At 44.3% G+C, this 23,635-nt stretch overlaps 1 protein-coding gene across 2 annotated transcripts in view; it reads left to right on the forward strand.

Annotated features, from left to right (window-relative positions):
• The first annotated feature begins 2,559 nt into the window (after positions 1–2,559).
• Positions 2,560–23,635, forward strand: part of Rheb (Ras homolog, mTORC1 binding) — a 41,688-nt gene continuing 20,612 nt past the window's right edge. The window contains exon 1 of one of the 2 annotated variants that reach the window (XM_063285650.1): positions 2,560–3,944. In XM_063285650.1, coding sequence (XP_063141720.1) covers positions 3,893–3,944 — 52 coding nt within the window. In that variant the 5' untranslated portion in view covers positions 2,560–3,892. The remainder of the gene's footprint in view (positions 3,945–23,635) is intronic. The other variant, NM_013216.1, reaches the window with a different exon arrangement.

The following is a 23,635-nucleotide window of genomic DNA, read 5'->3' on the forward strand; positions in this document are numbered from 1 at the left end:
GAAATGCTGAAGACAGGACCATTTTTCTGCTGAGAAGGTCCCTCTCTGTCCACAGGGGTAAGAGCTGACCCTCTGACTTCAACATTTTGTCCACATAGCAGACCGGAGTGGGATGTTCCCCCAAATCTGCACTGGTTGATTTTGAACACTGTGCTGGCTTGGATATGCTTGGCCCACGAGAAGTGGCCTCCTCATTGGAGTGGGTGTAACCTTGTTAGAGGAAGTGTATTACTGTGGAGGCAGGCTTTGAGGTCTCATATGTATGCTCGAGCTAAGACTAGTGTGATCGGTGCTTCTTCCTGGCCGCCTGCAGATTGAATCAAGATGTAGAACTCTCAGCCCCTTCTCCAGCACCATGGCTGCCTGCATGCTGCCATGTTTCTCACCATGACGATAATGGACTGAACCCCTGAAGTCAGCCCCAATTAAATGTTGTCCTTTATGAGAGTTACTTTGATCATGTTGTTCCTTCACAGCAATGAAACCTGAAGGCAGACACCTCTGAGACATAACAAGATAGCCATCAAATGTGTAAAACAAAACACAAGACTCTTAGACACTTCAATTAAGGTCAAGATTTCCCATGAGAAACAATTTCACAATATTTTTTAGTAAACAAGGACTTTTGTCTTCGCTTGATCCAATAATGGGAGTAGGAAGGGATCTTAGGAATCAAAAACCTACATTGTAGGCTGGTGAGATGGCTCAGGGAGTAGCAGTATTTGCTACCGAGCCTGTTGATTTGAGTTTGACTTCAGGACCCAGATGGTGGAAGGAGAAAAAGAGACTCCCAAAAGTCGTCCTCTGGCTTCCAAATACACCATGTTATGTACACACACACATACAACACACACATAAATAAATAAAGTATAATAAAACTGTGTCACAAGTGTAAGTCTTGTACTTTGCAAATAGTCACAAAAAGCCAATAAGAAATACTACAGTGTAAGGCTGGTTGTTTTAAGTAATAGCCACAAACCCCAGAAATAGATACCAGCAAAGACCTATCTGCCCAAGTCACGTGTTTAGCATGAGCTCCTCAAGGGACAGTGGTCATTAACTGAACTAATTATATTCTCTCTCTAGAGATTGAAATGGAAGACTTCAGAGTTTTAGGGCACATAGGAAAGGAACGATGTAAAAGAACGTGGAGAAAGGGCAGCATACTGAGACCATGTTAGCAGAACCTTTGGAAGCTGACTGGAGACAGCCACTCTTCCAGCTTGCTTAACAAAAGTTCAAGAGCTTTCTCAGCTGGATGTGCTGCTTTGGGATTGACAGAAAGAGCATTTCTCCTGATGCTCCTGTCTGATTATATTTAGGTATTTCCATGAGTGCATACTTTTGGTATCTGTTGTCTTCGGGAATCTGAGCCACACATCTTCCTGGCATGTATGTGTCTGTGTACCATGTGCAATGTAGTGCCCACAGAGGCCAGAAGTGGGTTCATATCCCCTGGAACTGGGGCTATAGCTGGTTGTCAGCCATTATGTGGGTGATGGAAACCAAACTCCGCCCTCCAAAAGAGCTCTTCGGGGCTGGGGATTTAGCTCAGTGGTAGAGCGCTTACCTAGGAAGCACAAGGCCCTGGGTTCGGTCCCCAGCTCCGGAAAAAAAAGAACCAAAAAAAAAAAAAAAAAAAAAAAAGAGCTCTTCGCCACTAGGGCATCTCTCCAGCCCCGAGCCAGTGTTGAAAGTGAATTCAATCCATTGCGGAGTATCTTCAAAATTCTCCAATCTGACATCTAAGAGCTTTTAATCAGCAGCTAGAAGATTCTTGAACTTTAGAACTACTTATCTGGTTACAAATATTCATAGCCTAAAGCAATATTTTTAAACTTTTTCAGGGAACTCAAAGGAAGATATTTTTGAGCAGATATCAGAACAAAATACAATAGCATGCATGTATAAATTTACCCAACACCAACACACATTCAGACCTTCACTATGCATAGCCTGGTATTTGTATCCTGTCCTAATTAGTAGTGGTAGTGGTAGTGGTAGTGGTAGTGGTAGTAGTGTGCAGATGTGTGTATAAAATAGAACAGATTTAGCAGTCAAAGAACGAGTCAGTTCTTTTTCCACCTTGGTATACATGGATCAAAGTCAGGTTGTGAGGCTTGCATATCAAGTGCATTTACTGCCTAATGCAACTTGTTGACCGCACCCCCCTTAAGGTAACCCTGTGTTACATTCACCAGGAAATTTAGTGCTTTGGTCTCAAGAACACTGGTGGATTTATCTGCTGAATATACATTTACCTGAGTCTGTTTTAAAATACTTAATATAGTTCTAAGGGGAAGGCTCAGTTGCCTGAGTACTTCCCTAACGTTCATCCTGGGTTCAATTCCTAGCACTGAATAAACATGGTTTGGAAGCCGGAAATCAGAGCACTTGGGCAAAGACAGAATTGAAAGATCAAGGGTAGCAGGGCAGCATTTAATCCCAGCACTTTGGAGGCAGAGGCAGGTGGATCTCTTAAGAATTCCAGGCCAGCCTGGACTACATGAGACCTTATAAAAACAGGTCTATTGTGAAGGACAAGAAATTAAGGACAAGCGTGCTGTTCACGCTCTTGGCACCTTTATTTCCAGGCCTAGCTTGGGCTTTCATGAACTAGACCTAGGGACTAGTTTTTCTTCCTGTTCTTCAATATGAGGACATCCCAATCCTCTAGTTCTCCGGAAACAAGGGCTCTGTGCCAGTACGCCTGTTGCAGAAAATATGACAGCCTTCCCTTTTCAGGCATGGCCCGCCCACACCAGACAGCGAAGCCGCCTGCTTTTCCTCAGCGTTCTTGACAATGGCTGACTTTCACGTTTCTCCAGAAATAACATCTCGACTGTTATGTATGAAAAGACGCGCTGATCTGGCTGCAGGATACCCACGAGTGCGCCTTTCTATGCGAGGTGCGCGCTGCCCAGCGTGTTGCCCGAGTCCGCACTAGGACTGGCCAGCTCGCGCTGCTTTTAGTGGAATCTCTGACATTTGCGTTCTGCACAGATTCCATTCTTCCCACAGTTCCTCAGCCACGAATAAAGCTTAGTCACCACCCACACTAAGCCCAGACTAAAGCTAACATAGCAGGACGGTAATTTAAAGTATAGACAAGAACGAAGAGAGGTGACAGCCAACCTACAGCCCGTCAGCTAGGGCCACGCGCCTCACGCCTTTTAAGGGCCGGCAGGCGCAAGTCGGCCAACGGCTCGTCACTTCACCAATGACCGCGCTTCTCGCCTATGGTTCCGCCCCCGCACGCCATATCAGCCAATCACTGGGGAGTTGTCCGCCCGCCCACTCGCCCGTAGGGCCACGCTTTTGGATCACGCAGGCGCCCCGCGTAGCAAAAGCAGCCAGGTTGTATTTTTAGCTCCCGGTTGAACAGTGTCTCTCCTTGGCTCCACCCCCTCCTAATCCCCAATAGAAGATGGAGTTTCCATTGCGTCATCGCGCGGCAGTCTGGAAGCCGTCCAGTCAGAGCTCGGGAAAGACTGTCGTAATTAAAAAGCGGCGGAAGTAGGTGGGAGGGTCATGACGCAGCGAGTTTTGGTCGTGACTTTTCCGGGGGCCTTCGGGCGTCTCCGCTTTTTCCCTTTAAAGTAAAACGTTCCCCCGACGCACCCCCGCGCGTTCCGGGCTGGGAGGCGGTGGCGGGAGGCGGCGCAGACGCGGCCGCGCGCGGTCACGTGGGTGTGTTGTTGGGGGAGGGCCCGCGCGTTCGGTTCCGGGCGGTTGAGCGAGCTAGAGAACGAGCGAGCAAGAGGCAGCCGCGCCCGCCGCCGCGCTCTGTATGCCGCGTTCCCCCGGCGCACCCGCCGCCGATAGTCTGAGCCGGAGGAGTCGCCGCCGCTGCGGTTGATGTGGTTGGGCCGGGGCTGACCAGGCTACCAAGATGCCTCAGTCCAAGTCCCGGAAGATCGCCATCCTGGGCTATCGGTCTGTGGGTGAGTGGCGGCCCCGGTGATGCCGGGGTCTGATCCCCAGGACGTGGACGCGCCTGCGAAGTTTGTGGCGGCGCGGCCATGTGGCGGGCGGGCGGGCGGGCGGGCGGCGCGCGTTTCATAACCTCCATTTTGAGTGGAGGCGGCGGCGCCTTCCCCTGTACCCGGGCGCGACGGACAGGTGGCGGGGCCGCAGGCCGAGGCGACTGAGTTCTTCTCTAGGCGTAGGAGCTGCGGACCACTGCACCGGTCCTGCGGCCCGGAGCAGTCTAGTCGGATCCCCGTGTCTGTCCCGCCTTCTCTGAGCACGGTCTATCCCCACCCGTTTCCCCAATCCCACAAGCCCCGGGCATTTCAACAAAGGAAACCTCTCCCTGTGACCTTTCCATCTGTAAAGAAATTAAACCTTTTAAAAGAAAACGGAGAAACTTCCAAGATGTTTGGCCACCAAGTTTTCCGCCTCCAAGAAACCTAGACTGGACCCCTCATAGGCCCGCTAGGTAGCAGCTGGCGGCCAGCACAGGGAAGGCGAGAAAGACATCTCCGAACTCTCGGTGTCCTATTTTCTCCCCCTTTGAGAAGAAACAAGGCCAGGCTCTTTGAACCAGGCTGTTAAAGTAATTCAAAAGCCCTTTTGTTTTCCCAACACCACCACCAAGCGATTGACATACATTTGAAGCTGCTCCTAGTAGTCATCTTTTTGCCGAATAGAGGTGGGCCTGGGTGGAGTGGGGAAGGTACAAGGTGTCGAGACAGTAGTATTCAGTCTCTTATGTGAAACAGGACGTATGAACTTGACCACGTTGCAGGGCGAGGCTTTATTGTCTTTGACCGGAACCCGAGAACATCATGTTCATCTTTAAGTGCTGTTTGAAAGCCGTAACTGTCTCCGAAAAATGTATGCTTGACAGGGACAACTGACATGTGGTGAAGTGAGTGGGAGGTGGGGAGTTTGGTTGCCGAAGGAGGTGGCCAGTAGAAAGCCTGCCCCTGAACGGACTCCTGTAGGCTTTTCATTCTGCGTTCTCACCCGGCTTTCCACTGCTGGTGTCTGGGTCTGTGCTCTTTGACCAACATCAGTCTGGGCCTGCTTACTCATCCTTTCACTATCTTTCCTCAAGGTCTGGAGAAACCCCTTAGGAAGGAGTTGGAAGATTGGAGACAGTATGAGAGTTGAAGGTGCCTAGAGTGGAAAGGTGCTAAGTGAGGTGTTTATCTTAGGAAAGAGTAGGTGACTGCTTTAACAGTTGCAACCCTAGAGTTAACATCCACAAAATTACGGTTTCAGTGTCTCTAAGAGACCATGTACTAAACACCACTATGGAGCTCCTGGTTGAGGTAACCGATGCTGGTTGTCTGGATCACCATACTGTTGACTGTTTCTTAATTTCCCCCCAATTCGGAGAATGAGACCACGATGTAACTTGGCTGTTGATTGAGTACCCTCTAATTAGATAAATATACAGAGTGTTAACTAATTGAAGATGGTAATCTTGAATGTGCAAGGCATATCAATCCGTGAGAATATTCTACAGGTCTGGATTTTATTTTCTTGTAATTTTTGGAATGGCACTGGATTTAAATAAGTTTGGTGTTATGTCTCCTTGGCTATAGAACTTCTGTCAGTAGAAACCCATCCTGATTTTTTAGGCAAGGTCTTATGTAACCCAGGTAGTCCTGGACTCACTGTATAGCCTAGACTGGTCTTCCTGTGAAAGCCCCACTAGAGCAGGGATAGGTGTGCCTGGCTACTCCTATACTTCTCCCCACAAAGGTTCACTCTAGGCTGCTGGTTGGAAGTGTGGTGCTAGCTGGTGGAGGAGCACAGGATTGTAGGCCTATTTTCAATGCCCCCAATGTGTCACACAGCCTGTTTTCTCCATAGTTGTTTGCAAGGGTAATGCCTAAAGTAAGATACTACGTTACTCCTAATGTTTCCTTTGACTTTAGTTTGCTTTCCTATGAACAGAAATATTTTATAGTTTCAGGATTCTTTGCAGAGGAGTGGGTTGGTCTTTTGCCAGCATGATTGCATGCACTAGCCGCTCTGCCAGGATTACCCACTTCTCAGAACCTAAGAGATATGTTCAGTGCCCTAGTATAGAAATGTCAGTGTTTCTAGGGTGTGTGTGTGTGTGTGTGTGTGTGTGTGTGTGTGTGTGAGAGAGAGAGAGAGAGAGAGAGAGAGAGAGAGAGAGAGAGAGATTGATTCAAAACCATGCCTTTTTATACTGTTCTTTTGAGTAAATGGTTTTCTGCTTTGACTATACTGCTGGGCATTGTTACTGGACGTGCCACAGACTTTTAAGTTTGCTTCAGTAAGCACTGAAATGTGGCTTTCAAGTCTTCATTTGTTTTTTTTTTTTGTTGTTGTTGTTGTTTTTGTTTTGTTTTTGTTTTTTGTTTTTTTTGGTTCTTTTTTTTCGGAGCTGGGGACCGAACCCGGGGCCTTGCGCTTCCTAGGCAAGCGCTCTACCACTGAGCTAAATCCCCAACCCCTTCATTTGTTTTTGAAACATTGATAAACCTATGAAAAGGGTTTAAAATGGGACAGTAAAATTCTCTTCTGTGGTATTTTCCTGGTATTTGCAGTAGGGAAGATTTTTGCAGACATGTCACCTCAATGTCACCTGTAATTAGTCTGGCTTTTATGGAGGTCCTTTTGTTCATTTTGGTGGTGGTCATATGTAGCAGCTTCCTCATGGTAACATGGTTGTTACTGTAGCTGAGGAGTCCTTAGTAGTGAGGACTCCTCCAGTCAAAATTGTCAAAATCTGGTAGTCCCTCTGGAATATCTTCCAGGGTGTCGGTAATCTAGTTTGTCACTAGATCATCTTTCCAAAAGTGTATTTGTTGCGTGTAATCCTTATATTGCTAAGACGGATGGGATCAGAGGAATGTGAACGTTTATAAAATGAAATGGTTTGGTAAATGGCAGTTCAGGAAGAGTAGATGAGGTAAACCTTGTTAGAGTGCGACTGATGCTGTTGGATTCTTCACAGTGAAAGGTATCATCATGTGCTTGATTGTTCCCAGTAGAACATAAGCCCTTTGGATTCTGACCCATTCAATCATCCTGTTCTTTTATGAAATAATTTGTTTGAGAAATGTGGTAAGGGATAAGAGGGTAGCTCAGTGAGTAGTGTGCTTTCTGTTTAACTGTGAAGACCTGAGTTCTAGTCCCCAGAACCCATGTAAAGCTGTGCAAGGCAGTGTGGTGGTGGGGACAGAGACTGGAGAGCCCCGGCTTGCTAGCCACCTGCCTGCCTAGCAAATGGAGTTCTTCAGTTTCAGTGAGAGACCCTGTCTCAAGGGAATCAGAACACCTAACATTTCTTTCTGGCCTCTTTGCATGCCCACACACGCCTGTACACATGTTTTGAGTATACCACACTCAAAAGTAGTTTAGTACCTCTGTATATGTGTGTGTGTCTTTTTAAGAAATTGTGGTTTAAACATGACTTGCCATGTACTTCCATACATGAAGTATGAAATTAATGTGTGCTTAGTAGCGTGTTCTATATACGTACCTCAGCAGAGTAGTTCAGGGGTGTCTATTTTTGTGAAGCTTTACCAGTCCCATTCATTGCTCTGTATAAGAGAATTAGCGGAGTTTATTGTAACCTTAACCTATGGAACGCTTCATCGTATGGTTACAGTCTTAGAGCGGGTGCTGCTGAAGTGAGATCATGTACACAAGCATGTGGAGGTCACAGGACAGCTTTTGGGAATTGGTTCTTTCTTTCCACGACATGTGTTCTGGGGATCCAATTTTGATGCCCATGGGTACTGAGAAGAAAACCTGTGCTCATAGGGGTTAGTTGTTACCACTCAAGACGCTGGCAGCCACGACGCTGCCTTCTGTTTTTATCGAACTACTTGCTCTGAACACTTCATGTAAGGGCAGCGTACCTTGTTCCTGTTTGTGGCTGAATTCATAGTTCATTAATGTGAGTTTATACTACGTTTTCCTCTTAGATATGTGAATTGTTTATACTTCTTGTCTGTTAAAAATAATGGTGTTGTAAACATCCCTGCACAGACATTCCTTTGTTTTCATTTCTCTTGGTGTTCCCTAGGAATGGAATTGCTGGGACATGGGGTGTCCCTGGTTTTGACATTTTAAAGAATCGTCAAACTTTATACAGCATCTCCCATTACATTCCTATAACAATGTATTAGGCTTGGAATTGTCTCCCTCTTTACCAACTCTGACTTTAGCCATCCTAGTAGGCTTCAAGGATATATCTGATTTATAAAGTTTCTTCCATCTATGGTGGTGAAGTTGTGCTTCCATTTTTTTAGCTTGGTGCTTAGGATTCAGTTTAGGGCCTTGCTTGAGGTCTAGTTTGTTTCCGTTTTGCACTTTCTGCTTTTGGTGTCGTATCCAGGGCACTCACCGCCTAATGGGAAACAGTGGGGCTTTACTGCTGCTGCTTCTGAGTGTTTTACACTCAGCTCTTACTTTCAGGGTACAGCTTGTCTCAGCCTGTTAGGAAACGCCTTTCCTCATTGGCTCCTTTAGTGGAATGTGAAGTGTGCATAGATTCCCCTCTGCTGGACTTTGCTGATCTGTGTGTCTTTACACCAGGCCACAGTCGCTCTAGCATCACTGTGGGTCATAACAGTGGAGACGTAGGAGCTTTCTAACTTGAGAGTTTTGGTTTTGGTTTGGTTTGTTTTTCAAGAAAAATTTGCCTATTTTTAGCCCTTTGTTATGTAGGACTAAGTTGTCAATTTCTGCCCATAAAGCAACTTAGATTTTGATAGTATGCATTTCAGATCTGAAAGAATTTTTATTTAGATTGATTTATTTTGCAAGTCTTTAAGACAAGAAGAGGTCATTCCTCTGGAACTGTGCTTACAGGTGATTAAGACCTACTGTATGGGTGCTTGAAAATGAACCGGGTCCTCTGCCAGAGCAGCAAATGCTCTCAACCACTGAGCCATCTCTTTACTCTAGCTAGCCCCCAGGAAAGAATCTCTTAATAATTGATGTTTTAAAGCAATGATTTTCATCTGCTCCTGATTTCATTGTAGTATGAGGCAAATAATGGCATTTATCGAATAGTTAATGAATAGTTTAAAATGGGTTAGGGGGTGGTGGTGTTTTGTTTATGGGTTTTTCAAGACAGGATTTGTTTGTGTAGCCCTGACTCTCCTAGAACTCACATAGATCCACCTGCTTCTGCCTCCTGAGTGCTAGGATTAAAGGTGTGTGTTACCACAACCTAGCTTGAAAATGGGTGAATTTTTAATAGTTCTTTGAGGTGGTGGCATGTTTTTGGTGTTCACTGAACCGTTTTAAGCAGTGACCAACAGTCTTTTATTAGTATATTTATTTGAGACAAGCAGGTGTGTACATGGATTTGAGGACAGCTTATGGAAGTTGGTTCTCTCTAGGCAGTCCACAGCCTTGTTATCTGTTCCCTTTGAATTAAATCACATTGTTTCGCTTTATACTCTGAATAGCTCTTTTTTTTTTCTTTTTTCTTTTTTCTTTTTTTCCGGAGCTGGGGATCGAGCCCAGGGCCTTGCGCTTGCTAGGCAAGCGCTCTGCCACTGAGCTAAATCCCCAACCCCGTACTACCGGTTTTTACTTGACTTGGTGATCTCCTTTCCCCACTCATGGAGAGGGTGGGAAGACAGTAAGGGAAATAGGGTCTTAGCGCAGGGTAGTCTAAAACTTTGAGTAAACTTCCCTGCCTTTCCCTCCAAGTATTGAAATTATGTGAACAGGGGTTGTGCCCAGTTGAAATCTGTTTCTTTTGGGTTTTTTTTCCTTTTTCTTTTTTCTATGATGTGGACTTCAGACTCCAAAAGTTGTACTGATCATCCATTGAAATCTGTTTCTTTTGTGTCTTAAAACCCACCGGCCAGGTTAGTCGTGTTTCTGTGTGCGGCAGCAGTGCTTGTTCAGACCTTCCATCATGCTGTAGAATGGTTTCTGGCTTTTTCGGTTTGTTTGTTTTTTGGTTTGTTTACTGTGTATGGCAGCACTCCTGCCATGGTGCCTATGTCAAGGTCAAAGAGCAACTTTCAGGAATCTCTTATTTCTTTCCACTTTCCCCAGACCTGCACAGCAAGCACCTTTAGCTGTTGAGCCATGTTGCCGGCCCTCTTGGAGAATAGTAAAAGATGTGCAAGGGTCAAGACCCCGTACACTTGATCACTCACTGTGTTCTTAAGGCTGTTGGCAAATGGAGATGGCTTCCCCTCAGAGAGTGCGGTGATGTCACAAAATGTTTCTGTGCCTGCTGTCTTGGGTCTTGCTGAGGATGCCCACACAGGCACTACCATTGCATTTGCATCTTTTATACAAATGGGAGCATAATTCAGTGGCTGACTTGGTGATGTTTTCACCTTATGAGTCCTGGAGAAGGTCCAGAAGTCCAAAGGCCACAGCCTAAGATCCTGTTACTCACTGTTGTGTAAAGTTGAGTCAAAAATGGGTGCACTGTAGGTACGATTAGCAAAGATATGCATAAGCTTCCTAGGTGAGATTCCCTAGTATTCTAGGAGGCAAGGAGAGTTTAGCGAGATGAGAAAGATCTTGGCATGATGAGAACAGAAGGAAACTGGAGGTGGTAAAGCATAATGAGGCAAGAGTAAGAAATGAAGTTGGGAAGAAGGCGGGCACAAGCTCCAGGGCCTCAAAGGAACTTGGGAAAGTCATTCATAACGAGTAGGAAGCAGTGAGTTGCTTCTGTGGCCTCGTGTGATGCTCGTTGGATGTGTCCCCTTTGTACTTGATAATGGTAAGGTTTCCAAAGATTAAATAAAATTGCCAGTGTCACATGCTACCAGAATACTAAAAAGTGGCATCTATAAATACCAGCATTACTGAAATTAAAAACAGCAGCTGGATCACAAAATGAAAACCAGCTGCCTCTACCTGTTGTAGTATAGGAAGTCATTATTGTGCAGTGTTTTTCTTAGTTGAAGGTACAAAACAATGAGCTGTTAATAACGTCTAATACTGTCCATAAGTGGATTGTTACATAGTTCACTAAATGGAAATTGAATTTGGTCATGGTTGTTAGGGTAGGAAGCGTTTGTTACAAAGTAACAAGTGTTACAACACATGATAAAGTGCTTTCAGGATTCTTAAACTAACTGAAGCAAACCGCTTAGTACTTTTATGTCACATGTATTACTTCATGTGAAACACGAAGAGCTTTAAATATCGTTATTACATTTCAAAATTGCTAAATTTTCTTCAGCCTCTGAAGTGTTCCTTATAGGATATGGGAGCTTTCTTTCTTCTTTTATTTTATATCTCTTTATATAGCCCCAGTTGTCCTGGAACTCACTACATAGACCACTGTGTCTTCCAAATCAGAGAGATCTGCCTGCTTCTGCCTCCGGAGTCCTGGGGTCAAAGGTGTGTGCCACCATACCCGGTTGGGAATTTTAATCTACACTGATATTAGTTCAGAACAGGAAGCTTCTAGCCTTCGTATTTTCCTGAGGTTAGAGCAGAGTGATGGGCTCTTGATGAAATGAACTCCCAAGGAGAGGGTCTCAATACTCCACAGCTTAACACGCTGCACTGTCGGTTGAAGGGGTTAAAGTGCTGTGTTACTTACTCAGATAGGTGCTGGTTAAATGCTCAAGGGCATTCTCTGTCCATGTACCGAGCACAAAGCTGGCATCCTTTTTTCTTGAAGCCATTGAAAGAAAAACATGCACACCCACTTTTAACTCATACAAAAAAAACACAGGGGGTTGGGGATTTAGCTCAGTGGTAGAGCGCTTGCCTAGGAAGCGCAAGGCCCTGGGTTCGGTCCTCGGCTCCGGAAAAAAGAAAAGAAAAAAATAAATAATAAACAGATTGTGAGGCAGATTTGGCCCTGGATCATAATTTGTTTTCCATCTTCAGAACAGTCTGCCGCAAGAAGAGGTTGGGGCAATCAGAAAGACTGAGTTGTTGTGGGCCAATGCAGGATGTCTCTCTGGGAAGGGACTGTGCTAGCCAGCTCGTGTGACCAGGCAGTGTTGCTTTTGGTTTAAAGGAAAAAACAACAGGACCAAGGGCTAGAGGGTGCATAAGCTTCATTTTGCACCTGCCACATCTGCCTGGCTTCTGGCTATAAAGATCCTAGCAGGTGGCCATGTTGGGGACTGATGTTTTCTGCTCCTGATAACTTAATGTCAACCCGCATCCCTCCTTACTTTAGGGTTGGTAGTTTCTTTGTCACTCCAGAGACAAGAGAAGTTTCAGAGCCCAGGTGGGCCCACTCTGAGTCAGCCAAGCAGGTGTGCTGAGCGTTTGTGTGCCTCATCAGTGGTTCTCAACCTTTTAATGCTGTGACCTTTGAATACAGTCCCTTTGTTATGATGACTCCCAGCCACAAACTTATTTCTGTTGCTATTTCATGTTTGTAACTTTGCTAGTTATGATCATAATGTAAATACCTGATTTTGATGGTTTTAGGGCACCCTGTAAAAGGGTTGTTTGGCAACCTACCCACAAAAGGTTGAGACCCACAGGGTGTTTTTCTCATTCCTGTTGGGGATAAGCTTCATTTCTAGACAATTTCCTTCTTGGTCTCTATTGCATAGATAAGTGGATGACTGAATAGAAATTTTAGTTTTAAGACAGTTGCGCTATACCTTTCTAAAGATAGTCTGGGGCTTAATTTATTTTTTCCCCATTTTACAGTTTTATTATTGTTGTTTTGCAATGCTTAGTATTAAACCCAGGGTCTTTTTTTTTTTTTTAAAGATAATTTTTATTTACATTTCAAATGTTATTCCCTTTCCCAATTTCTCGGACATAAGTCCCCTATCCCATCTCCCACCCCTTCTTCTATAAGGGTATTCCCCTCCCCAACCACCACCACTACCAACCCCCCCCCCCATAGGTCTTAATTCATATAAGTTTAGTTTATACAACTAGGATTCTTCTGTTCCAGTAAAGTTTAATTTCAACATATGATTTAAGAATATTTTTCATACTAAGTCTCCAAACTACACACGTCAGAGCTGCCTGCTGTTTCATGACCACTGTTCACGTGTGGCCCCGGGACGGAACTGGGTAGCCAAAGTGTCTGAGAACCGAATTAATGTTGGCGTAAACACGGTATATTTTAACAATTTTTGAAGAAATTTCCTTATTAATATGATTGTTTAGCTGACAAGTGGGTATTTTAAGCAATATTAAATCTTATGCTCTTTAAGTTAATTGGTGTCTTTCTTTTAAACCTGCACATGTTTGACACAGCACACATGTGAGATCAGAGGACCATTTGGAGGCGTTAGTTCTCCTCCCGGCGGGTCGGACTTGGTGGTTTGCATTCTTACACACTGAGCTACCTTTTCAACCTCTTCATTTGCCCTTTTTTGTAGGAGGGGCTTTTCCATGCCCACTCAACCCATTTTGGAGCACATTTATTCTTTGGCAGATATTTAGTTACCTATAATTTAGTAAAATCTGTTCTTGACTTCCACCTTGGCTTATCTGTAAGTCATTCTAGAAAAATGAATATTCTAATTTAGGGATCAATTCCCAAACCGCTGACATTTAATAAAATTCTTCATTTATGTAATTTAGTCATTCATTCTTGTTTTCCTCTGGTACCATAGTGCTTGGCAGTAGTGGGTACACAGTGGTTTTTTTAAAGTTTGCATATGGGTGTGAGAAAATGCAGGATGACGTCATCCCTGCTTAACTGCTAGGAACAAGTGAGTCGACTCCTGTGGAAGTGTTCTCAAGCTCCAATGAGAGCGTCTCACGTGAGCTTTCTGTTAAACAGTTTGGACTGAGGAGGTAGGTGGTAGAGTACTTGCCTACCAGCATGAAGCCCTGGGCTCCAACCCCTGCATTGTACAAAATCTGATGTGCTGGTGCATGCCTATAATTCAGGATTTGGGAGGTATGACAGAAGAATCAGATGTTCAAGGTCATCCTCAACTACATAGCAAGTTTGAGATAAGACTAGCATGAGACCCCATCTTTAAACGAAGCAGGAGGAGGAGGGGCTGCAAACCAAGCACGGTGGCACACAGTTGTAATCCAAGCACTTGGAGGCATGAGTTTAAGGACAGTCAGAGCCGTGTAGCAAAAAATAAGGAAAAAAACTTTGCACTGTTGGCATCTGTGTCCCCCTCAGACCCCGTGGTGACAGTGGTGCTCATGTGAACAGTCGTGAGCACTTTCCCAGAGTATACACAAATTCCTGTATGGCTCCTTTGAAATGGGGGTGCTGGCATAGGTATATCATTTTAAAATCTATCTTCAGTGACTCCAGCTGCATATGTACACCTTCAGCTCAAGGTACCAAGACCAGCCAGACCACTTTGTGTGTAAGGTGCTTTCCAGAAGCCTTGTGACCTGAGTTCAAGCCCCAAAACCTACCTAAAGAAGGAATATACTGAGGGATTATGCTGGTTTCAAGATGGTGGTTGGGGGCTCTCCTTCAAGATCCATGACTTCACTAGCCAGTAGTCGCATGGTTTCCTTCTTGTCAAGATGGCTTAAGTCCAGTTAGAGAGCTGTTGGTTACTGCCAAGTCATCTGTGCCCGTACTTAGTGTTATGGTGCCGTGCTGGTCGTTGTGGTTCGTGGGCATCATAGCTGAGTAGGACTATTGGTTCCTTCCCTTCTTGCACACTTGCCCGGTGCCTGGTATCATGAAAGGTTGCCCTCAGGGAGGAGGCCTTCAGATTAGGTCCATTGTGGAGCTATGAACTCTGTCTGAAGTACAAGGTCTCTTCAGCAAAAAGGACAGACCTTCCACCTTCATTTTTACCTTCCACTCTGACAACTTTAAAAGGGACTTTCAAGTGCAGGGTGTTAGGGTTTTGTTCTATGCTCTACAAATCTTTGGGGAAGCAGTGTTAGCTCAGGTGGGAATTTTTAATTTAAATTATATATGTATATATAATTGTATATATGGTGTATATTTATACACTAACTTCCATGCTATATGCATTTTCAGGTAGTTAGTAGTGGAATTCCTTACTTCCTTATACCTTTTGAGACTTACTTTTTTTTTTTTTTTTTCCCCTTTTCTTTTTTTCGGAGCTAGGGACTAAACCCAGGGCCTTTGCAAGCGCTCTACCACTGAGCTAAATCCCCAACCCCTTGAGACTTTATTGTTATTTTGCCTTCCTCTCTGCTTCATTTATCTCCCTCCACCTCCATTGTTCTTTCCCCTCCCCCACTTTACATTTTCCCTCAGACCACAGATGCCATGCTAGTCCCTTCTCTATTGCCCCTGACCCCACCCCAGCAATGCTCCCTTCTTGATTTGCTGGTTTCTGCAGTTACTCCACGGTGTTTTGACAGAGTTCCCTGAAGGTCTGTCCATAGCTTATATTTTCATTCACTTAATTCATTAAGAGGATGACTCAAGTCATAGAGCAGTTACTGTATCTGTATATGCGCGGTTCAGGTATGCAGGCAGGGTCAGTAGTTGATGCCCAGTGTCTTCCTTGATTGCCTTCAACCTCATACTTTGCAGCAGGGTCTCTCTAACTGAACTCAACCAGTTTACCTAGACTAATTCACCAGTAAGCCCTAGGGATCATCCTGTCCCTACTTCACGGTGCCGAGGTTCTACCTCTGAGCCCCCAGCCCCCAGCCCCCAGCTCTGGAGCCTGGGTGTCGGACTCAAACCTTAAGCAGTGCAGTATGCATTTTGCTAACTGAGCTACCTTCCCTGTCCCACAGTTCCTAATTTGGTAAGTTCAAGTTGGTTTCTTTTGAAAAATCTTTTTTTTTTTTTTTTTTTTTTTTTTTTTTTGTGGTTCTTTTTTTTCGGAGCTGGGGACCAAACCCAGAGCCTTGCGCTTCCTAGGCAAGCGCTCTACCACTGAGCTAAATCCCCAGCCCCTTTGAAAAATCTTTTATAAGTTGTGCTTTTAGTTATATATAGAAAAAAATTTCTTCAACTCATGTCACAAAGATTTTCTTGAATGTGTTCTTCTAGAAGTTTCATAGTTGTCATTTTATATTTAATTTATGATCTGGTTTTGATAATTTTCTTTTTAAATAGGGTACCAACTAGGTATAGCTGAGGTGTGTCTGTCTCTCTCACCGTCTCTGTGAGTATCACTGAATGTCTGGTTGTTTGAGCACCATGTATTGAAAACACTGCTCTCTCCCAGACTCACTTTTACACCTCTGCCGTGAACCTGTAAATGGGTCTTTTTCTAGACTCCGCCTGTCTTACACCAGTACTACTCTTGACTGAATAGCTGGGGGGGGTCCTGGAATACAGTCTCCACCCCCACCCCAATTTGTATTGATGGTAATTGATCATCAGTTGTATTGATCATAATTTGGGGAAAAGGTTAGTCGATTCAGGGGATATTGTACTAGAATTTAATAGCCACTTATTGAATCTGTGGTAGATACTGCCATGTTGTATGACCCATAGAACTTCACATTCATCTCATGTGATTCATACCATAATCTTGAGTTCAAATCCTAAACGTTCACCCACTGTTCAGTTTCTACTAATTAAAGTGCTTCTGAAAGCAGGATGTTACAAACCTTACTCACTAGTGCTGTTGGCACCCTCCTACCATGGAGCTGCCATTGACGGGTGCTGTACTGGGGACTGAATGGATTTCTAGAAATGGGAAAGGACGCTTGTCGTAGAGTTGGGTTTGTTTTGCTCTGAAAATTGCCAAAACTAATCCATTTTTACTTGAAACTCTCACTGATATTTACTTGTGTTACCCCCACCCCCCATAAGTTGTTTGTTTTTTGGAACAGGATCTCTCTAACCCTGGCTGTCCTAGAACTTGTTCTATATATAGGTAGAACAGCCTGGCCTTGAACTCACAGAAATCTACCTGAGTGCTGGCATTAAAGGAGAATGCCAGCATTCCTGACTGTTTTTTCATAAGTTGTTTTTTTTTTTTTTTAATGAAAGCAATGCTTTTGATAATTGTGTTGGACCCTCAAACATTTGGGGTTTGTTTGCTTGTTTGTTTGGTTTTTTTTGTTTGTTTGGTTTTAGTTTTGGGCAGAGTTGCAGGTTCCTTTCATCTGTTCTAATCATTTTGATGGTATTAGTTATTTTTCTTGATGCTGTGACTAAACACCTGACAAAAAGCAATTTGAGGAATGAAGGGTTTATCTTGGCTCACAATTTCAGGACATAGTTTGTTGTGGAAGAAAGGCAAACAAATGTGAGACAGCTGGTCACATGATCTGTGCTGGGAAGCAGGAAGTGGTGAGTGTTGGGACTCAGTGGGCTTTTCCTTTCCTCCTGTTACTCATCCAGGACCCCAGTCCACAGGATGGTGGCACACACATGCAGGGTGGGCATTCCATTCTCAGTTAACCTTCTCCAGCCTCCTCATGGACATAACCAGTGCTATGTCTTGTAGGTGACTGAAATACCATCAAGTTGACCACCATACTGTTCTGTCTCATTAGTGGAGTCTCTTTATCTAGGAATGTAACTTGAGGTTCCTAATGGTTGGGTTTTTCTTGCTTCCTCCAGATTACTCCATCTCACTCACTTTCTCCTCACCCTTTATCTCTCTCTACCTTATTCTCTAGTGGGGAACTTGGTTCCTGTGGTCTGTGACTTGTTTGATTCTGTGTGTCACTTTTACCTCAAACACTCAAAGAATGTTCCCCTTTGGGTTTCTGACTGTCCTCTTCCTTATAAGAGTCACTCAAGCCAGTTCCGAGCAGGCACTGCCAGTTCCTGTTCCTTTTACGAAGACCTTAAAGGTTTACTGAGGATGAAATGTTCCCAAGCTTGGAACTACAGAAATGCAGCTAGTAGAAGAAGTTACCTGAAGAGAGATGGTGTGCAAGGTGACTGTGGCTCCAGAAGCACTTGTGACCATAACTGCAGAAACTAGGAGTGAAAGCTGAAGTGAATGCATAACGGGGAAGAAGGAGCAGAATTGTAGTTACGGGATGTCAGTCCCTCAGAGACATACAGATGTCTCAGCTCATCACTGGCTGGTAGTGCTGTGTTTGGTTTGGGGGTTTGGGGGTGTGGGTGTTGTTTCCCTGTAATTTTTCAGTTGCATCCTTTTGATGAGCTTGTATTCTTTCAGTCTGATCTGCAGGTTTTGTCTTGGTGATCAGTTTCTTTTTTGAAGTTAGAAAGCTAATCTCCTTAATTGTCTCTGTAGTTTTGATCTCTATCTGATCTTTTTCTTCAAGGCTCTTCAGAACACCTTTTTACTATGGCTGGAGGGCACGTGCATCTCCATGGGTTCTCCTTGAGAACTTGGATTAGTGGAGTGAAGTTTTAAGTAGCTAAGATCTGTCATCTTCACTGTTCTGTTATTCATGGTCACGCATGCAGCCCCCAGCTGCTGCACTCTCCTAGCAAGGTGGTGTTTGTCTGATAGCAGACAGAACCACACAGAGGTGTGTTCCTGGGAATTCTGAAATATTTCAGAGACAGCTGTGGAACAAGCTAAGTGGCATAGAAGTGAACCAGGAGAAAATCTGTCTAGAGCTGTTTCAGGAGGAGAAAGGTTAGAGGTAGCTGAGAGGAACTAGGTAAGAGAACAGGGACATAGAACAACTTCTGTTGGAAAGCTGGTGTGTGTGAATGATGTCAGATGGACAGGCGTGCTTTCACAGGCTGCCTGTATAGTGCTTAACGTTCACCTTGGTACCTGGAAGATAGTGGTAATGAAGAGATTGAATGCCCTTGGTATCTCAAGGGTCGTGGTACATTATGACCATGGCTGTATCAACAGGGTTTAAATGCTTATGCTCTGACCTGCTGGTGGGAGTTAGAGCATTGGAGAACTCCTTGGATGATAGTTCGACTTGTTGCACTATGGCACAGTACATAGGGAGGTACTTACTGATATACACCTGTACTAGAACTTCCTGTCAAGGGGGTTTGGGTAGACTAGATAACAAGTACTCTGTGGTGCTAGGTTGCTGGGCGTATGCTAGCACTTGAATCTGCTAGTGCAGAAGAAAGGGGAGCTACAGTGGTAGGGGCTAGAGAAGATATAGCTTGTAACCACTAAGGCTCAAAGATGCTGAACAGACTTACAATAGCAGTTCATTAGATTATGATGACAGATTTATCAGAAGGCTCACAGAAAGGAAATGGGAGGCCCCTGACAAAGGAGTGTTAGGAAATGATTTATCTTGGAAGTGAAGTAAAGCCTGTAGAGGTAAGAGATTGAGAGTCAGAGTTACAGTAGTACATCTCCGAGTCAGAGTGCTAACCATTTAACTGCAGCCTATGGTAACAAACATCATATGGTCACCCAGTTATAAATGTGTCCCAAACTGGTTTCCCAGCACCTTTATCTGCATTCCAGGTCAGTGTTCCTATTTCTTAAACAATAAAGGAATCTCATGACCCAGTGGTTCATTGCCCCCCACTTTGAAAACATTGCTTCAGAGTTGGTCTGGATGGGGTGATGACTGCTGGAAAGAATGTGTGCTGGCAGAATGCCCAAGACTGATTGACTGGTCCTCAGCAGGTGCTGAGGCACTGGGACAGTAGTTTGGGTCATGGTGACCCAGCCCTTACTTCCTGGCATGTCTAGGAGACAGGTGCTGTAGAGGAGAGGTTACGGGTGATAGATACTACTGGGTTTTGCTACAGTGTTAGACTGTACACGGGACATTAGTGTCCCTGTATGTTAAGAGTTAGGGGTAGAGTAAAGTTGTCGCTTGGTGTTGGGGTTTCTACTTAGTGTATTTGAAGTCTGGGTTCAACCTCCAGCACTCCAAAGAAGAGGAGTGCCTGCCCCAGATCTAGTACAGGAGTTGTAATGGTTCCCCTACTGCCTGATGACTTGACCACCTACTTAGCAGAGCAAGACTCTACCCGTCTTAACCCAATGAACCAGAAACACGGAAACTGTTTTAGTAGACAATGCTGGGGATGAGGATGGAGGTATGAAAGTAGGTATATGTTTTTTAGGAAAAGAAACATAAAAACAAGTTGAGCATTAATCTGAAAAGAGCTAAGGAGTTACAGAAGTGACGATTATTTTGGTAGTCACAAAGCATGGGAATCAGTAGCCCTGAAAGTACAGCTTCAGAGAAAGTAGAGTGGAATGAATACTCACCATGCTATTTCATCATGGCAAAACAAATAAACCAATTTGGTGCCCTCTTATCTAGTGAAAGTTGAGAAATTTTTTTACAAAATTTTTTCTGTGGTTTTTAAAACAAACGCAATTGGGTTGGGGATTAGCTCAGTGGTAGAGCGCTTCAAGGCCCTGGGTTCGGTCCCCAGCTCCAAAAAAAAAAAAAAACGCAATTGTTTTATTAGGAAGAGGAGTCTGGAAGCTGACTGTGGGACTTGAGGCTGGTTTTTTTTTTTCCCCCCCGGGGCTGGGGACCGAACCCAGGACCTTGCGCTTCCTAGGTAAGCGCTCTACCACTGAGCCAAATCCCCAACCCCAAGGCTGGTTCTTTTCATGACCTTTATAACGTGTGCTGCTGATTGCTGATGGTTTGCCTGTGCTGTGCGGGGATGCACCTGCCCAACATGCACTCCTCTCTGTTGACTTGAGATCACTCTTGGGTTGTTTTTCTATAACATTTCTCAGACACACCTCCCAGCCCCCAGCGAGTTTTAGTGTCTCCTCAGTACAAATTAAAAGCATGACCATCTTTGCAGACTCACCTTTGACAAGTTGCTAGTGTTTTTAGAAGTTACATTTGCTAGAGACAGAAGCCAAAGTAAATGTCAGGCATGTGAGGGGGGATCATAAACGTTAGCCATAATGAAGACCACAGTTTGATTTTAGTAGCCACCAGTATAGCACACAGAGAACTTGACTTTTCCACAAGAGCTGAACTGCTGGTTCAGGTGTCTCTGGAAGCTGCAGTACAGTAGCGGGCGAGAGCACCTGAGCACAGCTGTTGTGTTTTATTGACAAGGATGACTAGTCTGTGTTGATTAGTAGATTTCATTGACAGTTGTCTAGTGTTCTACTTTCTAAAGAAGACAGCAGAACAGCTAAGTGGAACCTTCCTATCTTGGTTTCAGTAATTAGTGATCTCCCCCTTAGGAGGAAAGTCCAACAAGGGAGGAGAGATCCAAGGAAGACCCAGAGGCTCACAGCCTCATGTCTCCTAACAAATAATACCTTTCCTCTAGGGGCCAGCTGGAAGGACATATTTGATTAAATTCTCTTTTCCAGCTGACTTCTCAGGATGACAGTAATTGACTGTTCTTTGTTGGGATTTAGGCTAGACTACCTCATGTGCTTTTACCAGATGACTTGTTACTATATCAGGTTAACTTTCTTATTAGAATACAAATGGACACTTCAGAATGTGCAACAATAAGTGTATTTTTCAAATGGAGTGTCTCTTCACAACTGGTGGGATATCTGTATCATACTGTGTTCCCACAAGACTCAAGGAACATCTGAAAGAGAAGGCAGAAATTCTTAAAAGCCACAAGTCAGAGAAAGCTGGTATAAAATTGTCTCAGCGTTCCCAACAAGACTTGGATCAAGCAAGTCAGCAGCTCTTGACAGCTGATGGCTGCTTGGGAAGTTGGGGGCAGGAGTGGGCTAGAGTGGTTTTGTTTTGTTTTTTTGTTGTTTTTGTTTTGTTTTTGTTTTTATGAATGTGGTCCCTGTTAGGTTGACCGTGCTCCTGTGAATGACCTCATGCTCATGCATATATGGGCAGCACTAATTGGACTCCGTGGACTTTTTTTTAAAAGGATGGGGAGTTGAGAGGAAAATGAGGGGAACCCAGGAGGAGTTCGATGGTGGGAGGAGGTGAATATGGTGAGATCTATGTATGCATATATGAAATTTTTAAAGAATAAATTTAAGATAGATTTAACTTTAAATATATGTGTATGTATACATGCAGACAGACAGACAGGTATTTTTTTCCTCTTTTTTGTGCCCTTTGGTTCCCCCTCTCCCCTCAGCCCCTAGAATGATGATTACAGATGTGCATAACCACAGCTGGCTTTCTTTCACTAATTTTTTTTTTTTTTTTTTTTTTGGTTCTTTTTTTTCCGTAGCTGGGGACCGAACCCAGGGCCTTGCGCTTCCTAGGCAAGCACTCTACCACTGAGCTAAATCCCCAACCCCTCTTTCACTATTTTAATCTAGACCTACATTGACAATTGCAAAATACTTTGTAATTCTTCTTTAATTTTTTTTTTCTTTTCTTTTTTTCAGAGCTGGGGACCGAACCCAGGGCCTTGCGCTTGCTAGGCAAGCGCTCTACCACTGAGCCAATTCCCCAACCCCCTTCTTTCTTTTTTTCTTTTCTTTTCTTTTTTTTTTTTTTTTTTCTGGAGCTGGGGGCCGAACCCAGGACCTTGCGCTTGCTATAATTTTTAATTCTTGATCATTTAATGGTAGAAAGAAAGCTATCCCCCACCTTCTTTCCATTTATTTGTTAGGGAACGTGTAGACTGACGCTCCCATCTCCTAAGAGGTACGGTCCCCTTCAAAGACTTCCTGAGGAATGTCTTGAACAGAAGTGATGCCTCAGCAGTAGAGGCCCTTTCCACCAAGCCTGAGAACCAGAGTTCCATTCCTAGGACCCACATGGTGGGAAAAGAGAACCAGCTGCCCCAGGTTGTCCTCTGACCTCCGCACAAGCACTGTGGCATGTGCCTGCCTGTACTTGAATACGTGTGTGCAAATAAATAAATTAATGATTTTTTTTTTTACAAAGAACCTTTTTCTCTGTTCTTTCTAATTAACTTCTCTGACTCCCAAGTATTGTGTTAAATGTATATTTACATGAGTAAGAATTTCCCTTTGTGAGGAAGGCTGGAGTAATGGTTCAGTGGTTAGGGAAGAGTTTGGTAGTACCCACGTGGCAGCTCGCCCACCATCTGTAACTCCAGTTCCAGAACCTCTGCAGTCATAGGCAGGCATGCAGGCAAAACACTGAGACATAAAATAAGGAGAAAATCTTTTGAAAAATAATTTTTACCAACTTCTCAGTTTTTACTAACATAAGAGGAATTTTTTCCTTTGCTGTCTTTGTCCCAGGAAATAGTACCTAAACTTAGCATTAGATCCTTCTTTATTGATAAGATGACTAACTTGGATGCATTTAGACACAATGCAAGCAACATTTGTGTAGTTCCTGAACTGCTATTTTATCATGAGCAGACCCATGATTGGTCTTTATAAATGCTAATGGAATTGTTCTGTTAAACACTCTGAATAGAAGAGATGAGACCTGAGCTTTGGGTTTGTTCATTTAGAGATGAATGTCTGTATGTGTTAGGCTGATCTCAGTGGGCCAGTGGTGATTGGGCCAAATGGGGAGAAGAGATGGCAGGTGGCTGCAGGAGGACTGTTGATAGGGACCGCTACTCCTAGGGTGATTTGGGGATAGGCTCCCTGCAGAACTGACATTTGTACTCACAGAGTGACAGGAATGAGTCATTCACTCATCTGGGAGTGGTGGCGGCAGCTAGGGTAGAGGTCACTGCAGCGGGAGGTTGGCAGAGGCAAGATGGTAGTGACTGGACCTGAGGAGGCCCAGTCAAGTGAATCAGTTGGCGTGTCTGGTTCTGTGGGTTGTGGTGGCATTGGGAGTCCATGCTGATTGTACTAAGAACTGAGCTTCCGTCTAGGAGGTTGTCTGTCTTCAGTGGGTGGGTGCTGCTTTATGAATTAATTTCAAGTTATGGCTCCTTGGTGTGAGGACACTCCTCAGCCTGTGAGCTGTGCAATTCAAAGTTTGATTTGGGGAACATGAACTGCACTCTGCCTGTAGTTATAGGCTA

Source organism: Rattus norvegicus, chromosome 4 (genome assembly GCF_036323735.1).
Source record: "Rattus norvegicus strain BN/NHsdMcwi chromosome 4, GRCr8, whole genome shotgun sequence".
In the NCBI taxonomy this organism is placed as follows: Eukaryota; Metazoa; Chordata; class Mammalia; order Rodentia; family Muridae; genus Rattus; species Rattus norvegicus.